Source organism: Erigeron canadensis, chromosome 6 (assembly GCF_010389155.1).
Source record: "Erigeron canadensis isolate Cc75 chromosome 6, C_canadensis_v1, whole genome shotgun sequence".
NCBI lineage: Eukaryota > Viridiplantae > Streptophyta > Magnoliopsida > Asterales > Asteraceae > Erigeron > Erigeron canadensis.
Window position 1 is genome coordinate 36,852,043 of NC_057766.1, and position 18,632 is coordinate 36,870,674.

At 34.4% G+C, this 18,632-nt stretch overlaps 3 protein-coding genes across 3 annotated transcripts; 1 reads left to right on the forward strand and 2 right to left on the reverse strand.

Annotated features, from left to right (window-relative positions):
* Positions 1–542: 542 nt before the first annotated feature.
* Positions 543–4,308, reverse strand: LOC122605066 (transcription initiation factor TFIID subunit 10). Its single transcript, XM_043777940.1, has 7 exons — positions 4,211–4,308; positions 3,708–3,817; positions 3,555–3,619; positions 2,143–2,205; positions 1,067–1,124; positions 936–986; positions 543–772 (listed from the first exon to the last, which is right to left on the reverse strand). The coding sequence occupies exons 2-7, from the start codon at positions 3,807–3,809 to the stop codon at positions 692–694; spliced, it is 420 nt and encodes a 139-aa protein (XP_043633875.1). The 5' UTR covers positions 3,810–3,817; positions 4,211–4,308; the 3' UTR covers positions 543–691.
* A 3,852-nt stretch (positions 4,309–8,160) lies between these two features.
* On the forward strand, positions 8,161–12,657 carry LOC122605895. The gene is made up of 4 exons (XM_043778852.1): positions 8,161–8,357; positions 8,446–8,566; positions 8,763–9,127; positions 12,073–12,657. The coding sequence occupies exons 1-4, from the start codon at positions 8,323–8,325 to the stop codon at positions 12,422–12,424; spliced, it is 873 nt and encodes a 290-aa protein (XP_043634787.1). The 5' UTR covers positions 8,161–8,322; the 3' UTR covers positions 12,425–12,657.
* A 1,731-nt stretch (positions 12,658–14,388) lies between these two features.
* Positions 14,389–17,999, reverse strand: LOC122603979 (protein MODIFIER OF SNC1 11). The gene is made up of 5 exons (XM_043776852.1): positions 17,623–17,999; positions 15,864–15,944; positions 15,627–15,758; positions 15,410–15,516; positions 14,389–15,329 (listed from the first exon to the last, which is right to left on the reverse strand). The coding sequence occupies exons 1-4, from the start codon at positions 17,922–17,924 to the stop codon at positions 15,438–15,440; spliced, it is 594 nt and encodes a 197-aa protein (XP_043632787.1). The 5' UTR covers positions 17,925–17,999; the 3' UTR covers positions 14,389–15,329; positions 15,410–15,437.
* Between the last annotated feature and the right edge of the window lie 633 nt (positions 18,000–18,632).

Below are 18,632 nucleotides of genomic sequence, written 5' to 3' on the forward strand. Positions count from 1 at the left end.
CTGAACTAGTTGAGTAACTATAAACAATGGGGATAACAAGTATGCATGCTTCTAGCATGAATTTGTGAAGGGGGATGATTTTGTATTTAGACATGTGATTCACAGGGAGGGAAGATTGTGAGGGAGAATGGAGAAGGATATATGCTTCTAGCAGCATATTTGTTTTTCCCATAAACAATATCGTACAATAGTCAATAGCTATGGAAATTTGAAACATATGTTCACCAACGGATGTTTGACTTCCCACTAAATAAGTATTTAATATTACGAGCATAGTGCCCGTGCGTTGCGGCAACTAGAAGGTGATAGAAAATACAAAAGGAAGGCGGTGGTGGAGATTGAGGGAGGCGGTGAAGGAGGGCAGCGTCGGAGGGTGATAAAAAATCGATGAGAGTGTGTAATGATTAAAGAGAATGGGGAAATGAGGGTATATGAGGGTTTTATGTTTAAGTAGAGGTACTTTGGGAAGAAAAAAAGTGTTGAATTTTAAGACATCCAATACTCGTTATAAGGGAGTATAGAAATTTAATTTGCCTCAATGATTCATGCAAGCTCAGATCTTAATGAGTCACAACTTTAATCATTCAGTATTTACAGATTCATTCAGTTTTTAACAAAAAGCAACTAACTGTGCTTAAAGCATGACAACAAACCCATAAGATCAAACATTCTCCTGGAGATATTCAGCAGCTTATTCATCCCTTGAAACAGATTCTAGTCCAGCTGAAGGGTTATCAGCAAAATACTCCTGATGCTTAACATTTACGCCATACTGCAGACCATAGCCATCATCTTATTATTAGTAAGAAATGAAAGTTCTAGATGGAAGAAAATGTAAATTGCATATAAGTTTCAAGTATCACTACTGTCCCTATAAGGCTATAACAATGCCAAGTGAAGATAATACCAAATACTCCGTAAATATTAACAATTACCTCTTGAAGAGCCTTGGAGAGATCTTCCATGTTCATAATCAGGCGCTTTTCCTGAAACCACCAAAAGTTACCACAATACAAAACTAATAATGATAATATTGAGCACTTCACAATGTATTATCAACAAGTACCCTTTGCTGCTTGTCTTTTTTGTCCCTAACAATAGTTGCCTGTCTAGCCTTGCAATGCCTACAATAAAAAATAGAAAGTTAAACGGCTATGCATATGTAAATAGTAACAAACATGCAAGGAGACTAAAAACAAGATTTTTCATTTCCAAGTTAGTGTTATATTTATTAGTCACTTTAAATTATGTAATATTATAGTAGATTAGTAGTTATATTCAGGTAACTTAGGTAGACTAGGAAGTAAAGGAAAGTTGCTGTAGGTTGGTTATCATATGTAAATATGTAACGTGTATAATTCGGTTCTTCATAAGCTTGAATGTCAACTTTATAATTGTATCAGACTTGTATAACATAACTAGGACTCCCCCACTATATATAGAGGGGGTGGGATAGCCGATTAAATGTATCCCAAACCATTCGAATATACTTGTTATATAAAGTAGCATTCGGCCAATTCCTCGTCTTTCTTTGTTGTTTTTCGTGTTCTTGTGAGGGTTACTTAAGCTGGTTTTAGCTTCAAGGATACTTTAGGCTGGTAATCCACAACTGTTTTTCATGTGTTTCGAGGGTTATTTGCTGCTGTATATTGAAGGCAGTAAAGGGCTGTTTGGGAGGGCGTTGTTTGCAGTAAAATCGCAGCAGCAAAGGTGTGTGTGCAGTCTCATACGGCTGGGTTAAAACCGCCTTATGTGTGCATATTACTTGCTGGTTATTCACAGCAATAAGAGCCATAGCTTTGTATCCAAAAGGGTTGCCAATAGCTTTTGGGGGTGCAAATTCAACAAGAGATTATTCCGCATTCTCACAGGATCACAATCATTTAACAGTAAGCATCTCCAAAGATGTGCAGTTTGAAAAGAATATGTCTAGTAGTATTAAAATGATAGACATGATCCTAATAGCATTCTTCGCACACCCCAACCACAAGTTAAATCACGAGCAACTTGATACTAACCAAGGGTATCAATATAAGCTTTCATTCTAAAACGACATTTTATATCATTCCTATTTCGTACTGTCAAATACATATAGGTTAAAGACAATAGATAAAAAAACATCTGACTGGTAAAAAAACTTACTGAAGAGCATCAGTTGCAACATCCGAAACAAACTTCTGAGCAGCAACAGCTACCAGCCTGGTTCTGAAACGAGATGAGAATCAATGATGTTATCAGATCCAGGAGAGAAGTCAGTAATGTATACTTCTGTTGAGCTGAAAGCTCAAACCAAGTCTAAACACTTAGCCATGTCAGCAGTTTTGGCCCAAGTATATTATATATTTCTATCACTACAAAAAGGGGGGAAATGTAGACGAATGAACTATGGCTTGCTTAATTCAGGGGAGATGAAATCGACACAGTATCAAATCATTACTTACCCATTTACCAATATACACCTAATTCACTTTACTCAAAAAAAAAACAGTTGCATAAACCATGCACGATACTTTTCCTTGTATAACAAATTTCTCATTTCCTATGTATGAAACTGTACCACACATAAATGTCTCCAGAAAAAGAGATCTATAATCTACTAAACACTGTCTGCCCAATGCAAACATCACAGTCAGCCAAATACAGTTGCAAAAAATAAGAGCCGGAAGTTTACTCCTAAAATGAGTTAGCTTGGGAAGATTTTCTAAGCTCTGAATAGATTAGAACGGGCAAAACCTATACTTCTTTCAAATATCCACAGGTCAAACTAGTACAGAGACTGTTTCGTAATTTTGGAGGGTGGCGGTTGAGGAATTTTTTACCACCGGCTATACAAGAAATTTTATCCACCAGAAGACCTCTATACAGGTCACCTGAACGCACCACCGCTTGCACACCACCAACGGCGGAACCACAGAAAAAAAGGACAAAAAAAGTAGACAAAAAGCTGCCACCATGTATTCACCAGTGCAATTTTTCCTGTTGACATTACCAACGTATTAATCCTCACCGGCAGGTCATTTGTTTCCCAACCACCGCTTTGTGCTTGAAAATAGATTCTAGGGGACAAGAGAGTTGTATTAGGGTGATTATAGTCTTCAAGCAAGCACATGGATTTCCAGAACCATTAGGTGAATTAATTTTTGTTATCTTTTTAAATTTCACTTACGTTTTTTCTGACAATTTATAATAATTTGGAAATTGTATTTAGTCTACTCAAATATAAATTGAAAATTAACAGCTTAACCCGACCCAGCGCAACTTGGTTTTAACCCGCTGCATTGCTCATGACCAGGTTTAAACAGCCATCACATAACTTGAGAGAACCATGGATGCTATCAAGACACTTTAAAACTTTTTGCAATCAAAAGTATATGACAAGAAGTTAATGTCATCGTGGATTAGTGTAGCAAAAAGACAGGGAAAGAACATATAAACCCTTGTAAAGCAGAAACCTTTACCTAACCAAGTGAATTGACTAACATAAAAGACCTTAAATCCAACAAAAGCACGCATGTCAAACATTAGAAACAAGAACATGATTAGCAAGAACCTACATTCGAACATCTGGGCATTGAAATCCACTCTTGGCTAAGTAATGTTCCACCAGTTCATCAGGAATCTGTACCAGGTGAATAAAAGGGGTTCACTATTCTTAGCCCGAGTATGTAAACAGAAAGAAATGGACGGTGAGTTTCGTAAACCCTTACAGTAGGAGTGTAGTCCGTTAACGAAGCAAGAAAATCCGAGAGAGCATTTTCGTCATCATGTCTAACTTCATTTCCCTGCTGCTGCTGCTGGTTATGATTCATATTCTCGTCTGCGCAATGTTATTAAGTCGTAAGGGTTCGTTCCTAATACTTAAGGCACCTCTAAAAAGTAATTAGCACATCGACAAGCACACACACATTTCCATGGTGGAGTATTTCCTTACTGCTAAGTAGAACATAACTCTACAATCTGAATTAGGATGCAAGTATCTATCTTTTTAACTGGATATTTAGTTATTATTAATATTCAATTCGGGATTTAAAAATGTAAATTAAATTAAATTAAACAGACTAATGATTGCAATATAGGGTCTACTTAGGGTTTCGTATGTTAGGATTTCATAGATCAGGTTTCAAATAAGAGCGAAATTAAAAGGTTATTAAAAAGTTCGATAAATATAATTTTCAAGTAATATATGTGTAAAGAGAATAGTGATGGTTACCGGATAATTACGCCGTGGTCGAAACAGATGTTGAACAGAGAATTGAGAGTCGTAAATACTATTCCGAAAGAGGGAATTATTACCCTTACAACAAGACTTCAATTATATAGTTAGAAATGGTACACCGTACATAAGATTAACTAATATATTACGAGTAAAATTTTTAACCTCATGTTTAAGGATAAAAAGTAAAATTTTTAACCTCATGTTTAAGAATAAAAAAATTACACAAAATAATGATTTTATAGTTACACCCACGGTCCTTTTTATCTTCTAAAGTTTCTTTATTATCCCCATTAAATCACATTTACATCATTTATTTAAAACACTCGCTGCTGCTACCACCACACCGTCATCATTGTCACCGCCTCGTATTGCACGGTATCATATATTCAATGTTTAAATACACCTCGTATTTAAAAAGAGCGCTAGTAGTATAACTGATGTATACATAACATCGACTTTTTTAAGTTTTGACTTAGAGTCTGTCTTTTTATCTTTGTGACTTTGTCTTCCTGACTTCACAGTTATCCATCATTTAGTTGTTAAAACTTAAAACTATATACCAATTCCGTTAATGTGTATTGATATCATATTCTACCTACAATAGTAGAATACCTCGAATTAAGTGATAGCTAACCGTTACATTCAAAATTTACCGACTAATAGATTAACCAAAACACTATTATAAGGCAACAACGCCTTTGTGGCATATTAATAATGTTTCGTTCACCATTCAAAATTAAGATTAAGATAAGATATAAAAAACTATTTTAAGTAGAACACTCACAACCAAGATAGTCGAATTTCATGTTAGTGATTGCGCAAAGTTAGTTATCCATTGCTATCAAACCTAGAGCCCACAACATTCTCTGCCATCTAATGTAAATTCTAATACGATATATAGCTATGAGCACTTTCAAAATAGCATGGGTTGCAAGCCTTGGTAATGGAAATTAAAACACATTGAAATAAAGAAGGTGGCGTGGCAATGGCATGGCATGGTATGGTATGTTTTCATAAATATGTAGGACATGTGTTTAAATTTGTAACAGATTGGGTACTAAAATGGCATGTTATCCCTTTTCAAGTGATTGGTATGAAGCCATGAACCAAATCCATAACATTGAGATTTTGAAACAGAAACCAAAAATACTTTTGAGTTTTGACACATCACAAAGGCATTGCCCCACAACCAAATTAGTGTTTGGCTTATGGAGGGGTTTATGTGATGATAATGTACGTCTTTCTAAGGCACTTCTAACTTTTAAAACACTTCTAGGCTCCTCTTGACACATGATTATTCTATGTTTTTTTGTTTCTACATTAATACATACAATAGCCTATATAAGTATATATGTATGTAATTATTATTAGTGAGTGTGGGTTGTCATATATCTAACTTAGATGAAAAACTTCTCACATAATGTATTTTAATATTTTTTGTATAATTAATAAATGATGGGGGCCCATGAATTTTATGGGATAAAAAAATAAGATGTGAAAGGTTTTTCACCCAACTTGGATGCGAGACAACTCCCACCTTTACTTTTCCTTTATAATTATAATAACTTGTATAATGTAATTATATTGTTAATGTAGTAATTTTAATACCAAATAATAAGCTAGCTAGAAACTATAAAATGGAAGGTGTCATTATGTTCTATTAACCATAACGTTATGCAATTTACCTCTCTTATTATAATCGCATGACTGGTCCACGAGAGCCATTAGATGGTCAATTACCCGTTTCCTATATGTTTTGGCCCCAAAGAGTATACCGGACCTCTAACTTCAATCACACATATCAATTTGCATTTTCAATCCTTCATTTTAAACCAATTTTATATCCTATCACTTACTCCGTACTTCTTTACTATGAAATAACTCTAAACGATACCCAACATATTAGATCAGATATAGATATAAGTGAGGTAGAATGTATACAGTCGTATATTAACAAAAGTAAAATAAAATTAAAAAAACTGGAAAAAAAAAAAAAACTAACTACGTTTAATGGTCACTAACATGCATATAAACATACAGTATGTTTTTTTCATATAAAAGTTCACATTTTAAATTTTATAATAAAAAGTATTTTAATACAGCTCATAGCAATTAATATATATATATATAGGAAGGGTTATTTGAGAACTCATAAATAAAAAAGAACGCGAGAACAATTCTGGACCACTCATTTTCTTATATTTTCTCTCTCTTCCATTAAATAAGAAAATTCACCCAAATTATTTAAAATGTTTTATTTCACAAACCATAAATCGTTAGACGAAACAAAAAGCATGGGTAGTCTTAAAATTTCGTCCTCTTTCATTAAAGATCCAATTCGATATAATTTTGACGACTTTTTAATTTTCGTTTTTTTTCCCCATCGCGTTCATCCTACACATGTGTAGGTTCATCCTACACATGTGTAAGATCATTGTTTTCACATGTAAATTAGTAAATGAACATATGTACACAACAATGAAGGTCAAGGGCGGAGCCCGTCAATCCATGGCAGAGCCATGGTAGCCAAGGACGGAGCCCGTCAGTCCATGGCGGAGGAATAGAGGCTAAGGGCGGAGCCCGTTAGGTAGATCACCCCTCACTGGTCACCCCCTATGACCTATCACCCTCTATGACCTATCACCCTATGACCTATCACCCTCTATGACCTATCACCCCCACCAGCTTTGGATTATGAATATCCTAAAGGGCGAAGCCCGCTCCGAATCATAATTTTTGTTCAACCTACACATTTGTAAGTTATGTGTAAGTACCAAAAAGAAAATGAAAATTAAAAAGTCGTCAAAAGTATATTGAATTGGATCTCTAACGAAAGATGACAAAAATTTAAGACTACTCATATTTTTTTGTTTCGTCTAACGATTTACGGTTTGTGAGTTAGAACATTTTGAATTATTTGGGTGAATTTTATTATTTAATTGAAGAGAGAGAAAGAGAAAAAAGAACTCAAGAACCATTCTGGATCACACATTTTTTCTCTTTCTCTCTCTTCAACTAAATAATAAAATTCACCCAAATCATTCAAAATGTTCTAACTCACAAACCGTAAATCGTTAGACGAAACACAAAAATATGAGTAGTCTTAAATTTTTGTCATCTTTCGTTAGAGATCCAATTCAATATACTTTTGACGACTTTTTAATTTTCATTTTATTTTTGGTACTTACACATAACTTACAAATGTGTAGGTTGAACAAAAATTATGATTCGAAGCGGGCTTCGCCCTTAAGGATATTCATAATCCAAAGCTGGTACGGGTGATAAGTCATTGAGGGTGATAGCTCATAGTGTGATAGGTCATAGAGGATGATAGGTCATAGGAGGTGACCGGTGATAGGTAATCTACCTAACGGGCTGCGCCCTTGGCTACCATGGCTCCGCCATGGATTGACGGGCTCCGTCTTTAACCTTCATTGTTGTGTATATATGTTCATTACTAATTTACATGTGAAAACAATGATACTGCACATGTATAGGTACACAAGTACATTTTTTGTTTCACAATTATTATAAGATTTATATAGCTTGAGACTACCCGTCCAATGAACGTGTCTGAGCAGTATGATTATTATATATATATAAACTTCCAAATATATCTTGAGGGGTTTATTTATGAATCGTAAGTATTATCATCAAATGTCACACTGACCAAATTGAGTGACATTGGTATAGGTATACAATGGAGGTTAAATGGAACGGTCCATCCTGAAATAAAGGCATATGGTGAAGAATTTGTGAAGTGGTGACAATAAAAGCATACACATTAATGAATACACATACATAGTTACATACATTACATACAGTTAAAAAAAACTTAAAATATCAGCCAAAAGTCTCACAGACACACCGACCCCCTTCACCTCTGTTTCTCATTCAAAACATTCCAACTATACATATATATACTCCGTATATATATATTTATAAATAAATACAGTAATACCCTTTATTTAACTCCTGCAGTTTACTACATACAAAACAAGTTTGTCTTGTTCTTTAGGTCTCACACTTCAAATGTGTGTGTCTGGCACAAAAATCCGTATATTTCTAACTCAAAAGTTTCAAGTGAAACCAAGAAGCAAGACACTATGATGGCTAATGATACATACACAACAAAATGGAAGTGGGTCCCTATCTTTTTTTTTTCATCTAAAGTATCTATATTATTATGTGTCAATTAAGCAAAATGTGATGTGGGTTTTTGTTTTCAGTGAGAAAGGAATGGAAACAAATGAAGGTTTGAGGACTTTAGAGTGTTTAAGAGGCAGATTGCTTGCTGAAAGAGCAGCTTCTAAGGCTGCAAATGATGAATCTGAACAAATTGGCAAAAAGGTTTGTTTTTTTCAATCTTTGTTATACTAATTAAGTGGGTGTTGTTCAAATTTGCTAATTAGTATTATGCTCTGCTTACATAGACAGATAGTCCCTAATGTAAGACCAATGTTTTGTTTTATTTTTTTAACTGGTTAGTATTTGTACGTGTTTAGATTAGTCTTGATTTGGGTTTTATGAATCTTGAAAAATGTAGGTGTTAGAGCTTGAAAAGCAGTTGAAAATGGAGGTTAAATCAAGAAACAAAGCTGAAAAAAGGCTAAACTTTTTAATGAAAAAGCTTGAGTCTTTGAACATATCTTATGTTAATGCTAATTCAGCTGATGATTATGAATCTTGTTCAAGTGTTTCTGAAAAAGGTGAAATTTCATCTGTTTCATCATCTTGTATATCTTCTCAACATCAAATGGAATTGCAATTCCAAAAGGCCCATCTCAAAAACAGTGGTGAAAAAATAAATTGCCATGAGGCAATTGCTCAGAATTCCAATGAGAATGTGATTTTTCCAACAAGTCAAAAAGATGGTGATAAAGATGATTTAGAGAAAGCTGATTACAATGGGTATGTTTCTTGAATTTAGAATTTGATTGAAAACACATTATCACTCGGATATAGTCAATGTGTTAGCACATTTAGTTTAATGTTAAATATATTTAAATTTTATGCTATGATTACTAACTATTTTGAATTATTTATTTTCCTTTTATTTTCAAAAATCAGATGAAGGTTTGTTCCTTTCATTCTGATTATCAATTACGAGTCCTTTTTTTTTAATTTTTATGTATTTTCAATGAATTTGGATCTAAAGTGCCAAAGACAAATCATATGTGTCATAGTTCAATCAAGTTTACATAATAGTGAGGGGGAGAGGAGTGGTCACGGCATGGATGGTGGCATGCCCATGCCGCTGGCTGCACACCGCCGCCATCCCTCCGGCATGAGGACGGCATGGTGGTGAACGGCATTAAAGACCGGCGAGTCATGGCACATTTGAACGTTGGAGAGGAGCGGAGTGGGGGGTGGGGTCCAGCAAATTTGACCGTTGAACACTATTAAAAAAAAAAAAATTCTCTTACATCTTTATCTATAAATACACATCATTTTTAACCAAAAAATCACCAAACAAAAAACATATCTTCACATTTTCACCAAAACAAACACCACATTACTAAAAAAATGGATTCTTCTTCCTCATCTTCTTCATTTTGTGTTCCCTCGGAGTTAGACGAATCGTCTACGGGGAGTACTTTTGAGTTCTTTAACCAAGTGTATGCCGAGCTTGAAGATACCGGCACCTCTACCGACACTCGTAGGTATATCGATCGAGACCGTGAAGAAGCTCACGCCATACTAATGCGTGACTACTTCGTTGAAGACTCAAAGTTTGATGAACCATTTTTTCGTCATCGTTTTCGCATGAGCAAGAGGTTGTTTTTGAAGATTGTTGGTGATATTGAAGCCAACTTTAGTTACTTACAAGAGGGGTACGACGCACGGGGTAAAAAAAGTTGCACCGCTCTTCAAAAGTGCACATCGGCGATCAAGCAAATGTCTACGGGTGAACCTTCAGACGCGTATGACGAGTATTTATGTATGGCTGCTAGAACTTCACGCGAGAGCATGGAGTACTTTTGTGATGCGGTCGTCAATTTGTATCAAAAGGAGTTCTTACGTAGGCCTACATCTCATGACTTGGCTCTCATCACACAAGCTCATGAAAAAAGACACCACATTCCAGGAATGCTTGGTAGTCTTGATTGTACACACATCGAATGGAGGATGTGCCCTAAACACTTAAAGGGGCAATACACGAGGGGTGATCACAAGGTACCTACTATTATGATTGAGTGTGTTGCTTCTTATGACTTGTGGATTTGGCATTCGTTTTTCGGTCCCGCTGGATCGAACAACGATGTCAATGTTTTGCAGCAGTCGTCGTTGTTTCAAAACGAGCGTAATGGATCCGCGCCAGACAGTTCATTTAGCGTAAATGGACATGAGTACAAGCGCGGTTACTACCTTACCGATGGAATCTATCCTAGGTGGGCTGCGTTTGTTAAAGCTTATCCTCATCCAGTGGAACAAGATGAAAAGAAATTTAAAAGACTACAAGAGGCTGCAAGAAAGGATGTTGAGCGAGCCTTTGGTGTTCTCAAGGGAAAATGGAAGATCTTGGAACGTCCCCTCCGGCTATGAACAAAGGAGAAGATCAAAAAAGTCGTCGCTGCGTGTACTATACTTCACAACATGATCATCAAAGACAACGGGCGGGCGATATCACCGGTTCATATTATGGATCCACCGGTGCCAAGAGTTTATAACCCGGAAGCAAACCGGGAGTTAATGGACGAGAACGTGCATCATCGGCTCCGATACGATCTCACGGCGCATGTATCGGCTTTAGACTTATCATTTCTTGACGATCCAGCGATGCAGCCACCATCAGTTGCGAGTTTGATATAGTTGTCTTCATTTTAGAAATTTAGAATTTAAATTTATGTTTATGTAATGTTTAGTTTAATTTGAATGAAATATTTGAAGTTTTTATTAAAAAAGAAAGTGTTTGATTAAATTAAATGAAAAGGAAAAAAAAATTTTGGGAGGGATGGGAAAGTCATGAATGTCATTAAAAATAGTTGGGAGGGATGAAAAGGAAAATTGAGTTGGAGGTATTTGATTGGTGGAATTTGGGAAGGATGAGAATTTGAACCACATGACTCCTCTTCCCCTAATAATACTGTATTATGTAATGATTCTAAAATATTTTTACCTTTACCTGTAAGACAATGTCAATCATAATATAAAAAAATGTTATAATATGGCATAGTTCAGAAGTTCATTTGTCCACAGTAAAGTTTCTGTTTTATCTGTACTTCTATATTACTGTATAAAAAATTATAATCCATGTTGAAAGTTTACAAAAATAAGACATGTGAATTGATCAAAATATACTTTATGAATTAAATCACCATCAACCCTATAATATTAAATTACTCTATTAGTTCATTATATTATAAAATATTTCTACTGACCTTTTAAATCAAATATTCTTACCTACACCAGTAGATGTCGTCACCACCATCATCTTCAACTCGCTGCTGCAATGTGCGGCTAACATATTCGTAGAATGTCATGTATTTATGGACATCGACTTTCCAACATATTAAAAGTGTGTATATTCAAATGTGTGCCATATCTTTTACTTTTCTACTAGATTACTTTATTTGTCCAATAAAAACTCCATTTGACTTTGAAGGACAAGATGATTATTTTGTTACTCTAAAATTATTAACACATATACCAGAGTGTTTAATAATTGAATTGCAAAGTCTTTCTAAACTAGTCTTAAGTAACTGTAAAAGAAACTATTGAGAATGAACTAAAAAGTGGTTTAAAATACACATAATTGATAGTTTCTACATGGTTCTACGTTTTATGTACTATAGGTGTTTGTTGCAAAAGCTTTGATTTATGTTCTTCTCATAATCTAATATTTTGCTGGTTAGGTCAAATTCTCTTGTTACAAAAGACAACATTGGTCACGAAGGAAGCGATCAAGAGGCGGATGATAATGTCGATAATTCGATGGCATTGGTTGAAATCAAAGAGGACACGATCACGACACCAAGGAACGAAGAAGATCACAATGATAGCATTGACAACTCCATGGTGTTAGTTGTGGTCGATTCTATGGTACCAAAAGAAGAGAAACATGATGTTCCTATTTGTAATGGCAATGTGAAAGATGTTCTTGATGCTTTAAGGTATGCTAGAGAAAGTCTTCAAGCTTCAATTGAGATGAGAAGACACATGAATTCAAACATTTCTCAAACTAGACTCAATGGAATCTCTTGTTGAAGTACGTTATATACATAGTTATAAAATCTACTAGTGATTAATTTTAAACTTATACTATTGTTTTTAATATTTGAGAAATAAATTGAAAACATTTATATCTCCCTGTACTTAAATGAATAGGCATGTCACAAGGGACACATGAGTTGTGGTACCAATCTTTTCCCTTCCATACCTGCCTTCGTTAATGTTGTAAATTGTGCAGGTGACACGTGTACTATTTTCGTTTTTCTACAATTCACTGTTCACTAATATGAATTAGAAATTAACCAATCGATCTTTGCTTAAGTGAGACCGACTTTTCTGTTAACCTTAGAAAAATTAATTATATTAACAAGATTTTTTTTCAAATGAACCAAGATGACCAATGCACTAAATAAACATTTTAAAAAATGTATAAAAATTCAAAAACCAGCAAAGACGATCAAAAGTTCAAAACAACAAACATTTTAATTAAAGACTCATATTGTCCGAATAACAAAAAAGTTATTTATTGAATACCGATTACAAAATTTTCTAATATTTGACTTTTACCTAATTAGCTGTAAGAATAAATTGGCCAAACTTGAAGTGGATACATCATACATGTGACTTCCCATTTTGGTCCATGAATAAAGCCAGCATTAAATTAATTTACCAAAAAATATTTACAGTATATAGTTACCTTTATTATTTAATAATAAATCTGACATCAAAGATATACTCTTTGCATGTATGACTTTACCTATATACCAATTATAGCAAACGTCGGTTGCTTAGAAGAAAGAAAGAAAATAAGAAAAATGTGACAAGACATGCATGCAAAAACTAGCATACGGTATGAGATATCCGTTATAATGCTACATCAAGATTCAAGACCAGCAGCATATTAAATATTCGTTTTTCATTTTATTTTTTTTTAAAGATAAATTACGCATAACTTTATGTCGTGATTCGACAACGAGGGGTCTAGTATACGTTGTCTTTGTCGGGTCCACGCTAAAGAGCTCAATCGAAGTAAAACTGTCTATTAAAAATACTCAATGGGGAAAACCCGCTATTAATCCGTACGAAAGCACAACAATTAATAGAGGTAAGTCTTGTCCCTTTCGAACCTGAGACCTATAAGTCACCAAGGAAATACTAAACCACTACACAACTCATTATTAGAGCATACTACACATAGTTCACTTACTTTTGTTTAGTTTATGCAAGGGTGGAAAGGAAAGAGAAAAATTATAAAATACATTCTTAAAATTTTTTTTAAGTGTGAAGAGGATAAAAGAGAGTGTAGTTTTTTGTTTTAAGTTTTCCTCTCATTTTTGAGGTGATTAGAAAAAAAAACTTCTCTTCCCTTTCTTTTCCTTTCCACACTTAAGTTAACTAAACAATAGAGTGATATTTTGAGGATCCTCTTATAACATTTTTTTTCCACCTTTTAATGTACAACAATGTATACGTTTGTTGCATAAAAAAATGTAATTAGAAAAAGGAAGTGACAATAGATACCCAGATTTTTCACCTTTTAACGTACAATAATGTACATGTACAATAATGTATACGGGACTTTGATCAGTGTCAACCCAACACCACTGAAGACTCCGCTGTTATCATCATGCCGCAACTGGATTGTGCAGGTCTCACAACCTCCACGAACATGGGTGCATGTCTCGATCGGTTATCCCAGAGTTTGTTCTCCAAGTACCCTTAACAAATGAAACTTAAGTGTTGTCATATAGGCTCATGATTTTTAGCTTGTGTCAAGGTTAGTGGTTCATGTCATCAGAAGGCTGCCCCTCTCAAATCGGGCCAACTGAGTTGTCAGATCCATCCCATTGTTACTTTCAATTTTCAGATTCTATCAAAAACTCAAAAATCTGATCAAACTTGAATCAAGATTTCAGCACGTCTAACATCAGCTCCAACAGACAATAGCACATTGCCTTACCATCAAGAATAATGCCAGAACTGGAATAAGCACAAGATCATAATAATAAGTCTTAAACAACCTTGTTCATTCCATGATAATTCATAAGTTTTACACCCACCTTCCTATCTACTATTCAGCTTTTCCATTACATAACAAAAAAACAAAAACATAAGGTCCTCTCAGAATAATGCTAGTAGCCCCAACAAAACTAACAACAATCTCCTGCCAGCATGTCACCTATAACTGCTAAACTACAAATAAAAGGATTCAACACAACCTAGCAAATTTTCAGATAACTTCTCTAAGATCAGTTTGTTCTAACTTTATAGTAGAATATCAAATAAAACAAAGTTGACCTCAATATAAGTGATTCTTGAATCATAGAAAAATTCCATTCTAACATCAAATGACCATGATTTTTGGTGTAAATAAGATGCAGCCCAGTTATAAAATTATCATTACCTGAAGACGCGCCAATACATAGAACAGCAAACGATACCTCAATATATAAAATCACATTATCTCAAGATATGTAACCATTTCACCAAATAAATCATGGACATAATGATGCTAGACGGACAATTACGATAGCTTTTTTATATATTAGGATAAAGCTTTTTTGACTCGACTGTACCGAAATTTATAACTAAAATAAAGTAGAAAAACTAAACGGGTGTGAGCATAGCATGGATGATGATGCAAACTAGAAATGAAATGCAACCTAAATACTGCAGGTTCTGGCTTAGTCATATTCTGCTAATCTGCTATCATCTAGCACCATTTTGACTATTTCATAACTAGAATAATAACTTATATTTTGGGTCACATTAGAGAGATTGCTATTAATTAAGTCAGGGCACACCAGCTTTACCATTACTTACTGCACCTAATATGAGAGGAAGCACAAACTACAAAGTCAACAAAACTTCTAGTCAGGAGGACGAATATTATGGGTATCTTTACGAGTTGTTTGAGTATCAAAAGATCAATAGCTTCAACCTGCCAAATAAAAGCGTAGTTAAAGCCTATTACCATTCTTAAACTAATAGTAGATTGCAAGTAAATAACTGAGGTCTTACGAAAAAGCAAAAAACAAGGTGCAGGCCCTCAAGCCTGGCCACCTGCTTTTCCAGCAATCGTTGCCTTCGGTTCAAGTTTTCCATTCACATTAGGTGTTCCTGAAAATCTGCATAGGCACCTCAGGTTACTTGTTTAAACTAAGAATAACATCTCAAGTGTACATTTAAAACTCAAAAAAGAAACTGCAGAAACAACCAATGTTGACGAAGTACATACCTGAGTGCCCTTGCTTTCTTTTTCTCCTCTTCAGCAGGATTAGCACTAGCACTTGAAGCCGATCCGAACCTGGAAAGTCTTGCCTTCTTTTTCTCAGCTTCCTCTGCTGGCGTTGATTTCGTGATACCAAATCTGAGCAAAAAAGTATAAAGTTATCAGTTAACTGATGAAACAGTTATACAAAAAGAAAAATCCCTTTATTTATGATGCAGTGACAAGCTGTATGCGATAACCTACCTCTCTGCTCTAGCCTTCCTTTTCAACTCCTCAGCTTTCTTTGTGGCATCTGATCCTAGTGAGCCAGGTGTGGTACCAAACCTGATGTGCAACAGATAATAGCTTGATAAATTCAGATGATCTGACAACAAAGACACACTATAGCTGACACTAAAATAGTGTGCCAACAAAGAATGGAGATAATCACAAGATTAAGCCTTACAAAAAAGAGAATCACAAGATTACTTAGTGGATTATAATTTTATATACACTAATACATAACATCAGTAACAAGATAGACCCTGGCACCCTGCAGTTTCATTAAGAAACATAACAATATCTACAGTGCACATAAACACAGGGCCAAAAAATAAATGTGTACCAGGAACCTAGTATAATGTTTGGGTGGTGATCTGTACACCACCTAATTTTAACCGAACACCACCAAACATGCTTTACAGTATTGTATAGTACAACACACTAAAGCATATTTGGTGATGTTTCCCTAAGTTATAGCTATAAGTGGAAACCCTAGGGCCTTGTCAACATGATGTAGTATATTCAAGACTCTTCACAGTATTTTAACTTTTAACACTGCAACAAAACATAGTTCTATCTAACTCTTGTGCCACATGACCCGTTCCCAGAAGATGTAACAGGAATAATAAAAAAAAAATACTTTGACAATACGTACACCATAAATTTATCTGTACACCAAAAATGGATGCTTCACATGTTACAATACCATAAGGAAAAACCTGGTGGTCTATGCATATATAAAGTGGTGGTGTTCATATCATCTCCCACGACAAATAGATAAAATTTGGGTTAATATAGAATCAATTATGGATTATGATACTACAATATCAATATACCTTCACTCTTTCCAAACTACTCTTGTACCCAAGTGAAGATATAAAAAAATTGTTACAAGGCTAGCATTCTGTTCAGTGGAAGTGAGGTGATGATTCATGACTTTCTTCTCTCTTGTTTTTTGGAAATAAATACATAAACAGTTCGACCCTATTTGATTGTGCTCACATTTAGGTTTAAATAATATCATTGATGTTCTAAGAAAATGTAGCTGATATGAATAAGGTAGAGCTTGGAAATGAGGTAACTTTCCGTGATTTATTTACTGTATCAGATAAAGAAAATAAAGGTTGCATAAAAACGCAAGACACTATGACTTATGTGATAGTGTCATCTGCATAAGATATTGCATAACTTAAATTTAAAGAGATCTATAACTTTTTTCTTAACTGCTTTAGAAAACAGCGTGGAAAAATAACATGTACTTGTTAAAGGCTTTCTTCTAAAAAGAAGTTCTAAATTCTAATATTGCGTATTGGATACTATAAGTCTATAATACATATGATTGTAAACGAGAGTACGAGACATGACACGAGTTCTAATAGTAAATACATCTTAGCATTTCAACAATCCTATTAAGCGTCTATCAAAATTGCGAGACCCACTATAACCAGGGGTGACGGCCTTTTACCGGAAAAAAAATCGCGGGACCTAAATTCATGTAACAATCAAGAGCACAGCCTAAACTCAACCAAAAAATAGCTTATATATCACTATAAACAATACCTTCCTATTATAAACACTAATCGCAGTAAACCTAGCTCAGATATCTTTTATTATAACAATCACAAACAATTCATATTTATATTATTCAAATATATAGAATCCTAAACCCTAGCTTCGCATATAATATATTATCCATATAAAAATGTATACATATACATAAATATTGTAAGAAGATATAGACCTTTCAGCACGAGAATTGCGTTTTTCTTCTTCAGAAAGCTGAACAGGCATACCGAACCGCTCAGCACGGCGAATCTTCCTCTGAATAATAGAGTCACCGTCTACTTTATTACTGTTATTAGTCGCTGCCGGATCTTCACTTTTCAGATTTGTGTCGCCGTCTTTGACGTCGGTGGATAGAACCGGTGGTTTCTCGGTCGAAACGACGTTTGTTGTTGTAGTTGTTGTCAAGTCTACAGTCTTCGTAGGATGGTCGTCAGTCTGAGTCGCCGTCGCATTGGATGCCGCTGCTGCCGTCGCCATTAAGTTTCAGAGTGATTGAATTTTAAGGGTGTTTCAGAGAGAAAGGTAATGAGTGATGATTTTACGTGCCCTAATTTTGTGCTAACTGGTTTGGTGTTGTATTCTTATCTTGAGGGTGTTTATTTAACATGCTGAAAACTTAAGGTACCAAAATGTAATTTTAAAAGGTCTATTGGTTTCGGATTGAGATCTTCTGAATTTTATAGGTAAAGTTAAGGAATTTTGACCATTAGATTAAAATCAATAGTTAAGATTAAAAAATTAATAGTTAATCTTAACTTTTGATTTTAATCTAAAGATCAATATTCTCCTAACTTTACATATAAAATTACTCTAACTTTAAAAAATAAGCATTAGTGGTTAACATCTCAATTTTAGTTAGTCCACTTTAACAACATCCCTAATGAGGAAATTATCAAAAGCTTTTTTATAATAAAAAGAAAAGTCTATAAAAAGTATTTTAGTTTTTATCATTGAGTTAGATAAATTTTTTTTTCAAAAACCTTAAACTATTATAGAAAATTAAAGGTGTTTTTTATCAATATTAAATTGCAATTTAATAGTTTTTTAAGTTTTTAAAGACTTTTACCGTTGGAATTAAAGGTTTTTCAAAAAAATTTTTGTAAAAAACTTTTAATCAAAAGGTTAACCATTGTGATGCCCTAAGATCAAATCCTAATTACGTTTTAAAAGGTTTGTTTTCATGGT

Excerpts from the sequence above, each read along its gene's own strand:
- LOC122605895 (XM_043778852.1), top strand. The coding sequence starts at position 8,323 with ATGATGGCTAATGATACATACACAACAAAATGGAA. Across the intron at positions 8,567-8,762 it reads CTGAACAAATTGGCAAAAAG|GTGTTAGAGCTTGAAAAGCA; the intron begins GTTTGTTTTTTT and ends TGAAAAATGTAG. Across the intron at positions 9,128-12,072 it reads GAGAAAGCTGATTACAATGG|GTCAAATTCTCTTGTTACAA; the intron begins GTATGTTTCTTG and ends TTTGCTGGTTAG.
- LOC122603979 (XM_043776852.1), bottom strand. The coding sequence starts at position 17,924 with ATGGCGACGGCAGCAGCGGCATCCAATGCGACGGCGACTCAGACTGAC. Across the intron at positions 15,945-17,622 it reads CGCAATTCTCGTGCTGAAAG|GTTTGGTACCACACCTGGCT; the intron begins GTCTATATCTTC and ends GTTGCACATCAG. Across the intron at positions 15,517-15,626 it reads AAGAAAGCAAGGGCACTCAG|ATTTTCAGGAACACCTAATG; the intron begins GTATGTACTTCG and ends GTGCCTATGCAG.
- LOC122605066 (XM_043777940.1), bottom strand. The coding sequence starts at position 3,809 with ATGAATCATAACCAGCAGCAGCAGCAGGGAAATGAAGTTAGACATGAT. Across the intron at positions 987-1,066 it reads AAAAAGACAAGCAGCAAAGG|GAAAAGCGCCTGATTATGAA; the intron begins GTACTTGTTGAT and ends TGGTGGTTTCAG. Across the intron at positions 773-935 it reads TCTCCAAGGCTCTTCAAGAG|TATGGCGTAAATGTTAAGCA; the intron begins GTAATTGTTAAT and ends TATGGTCTGCAG.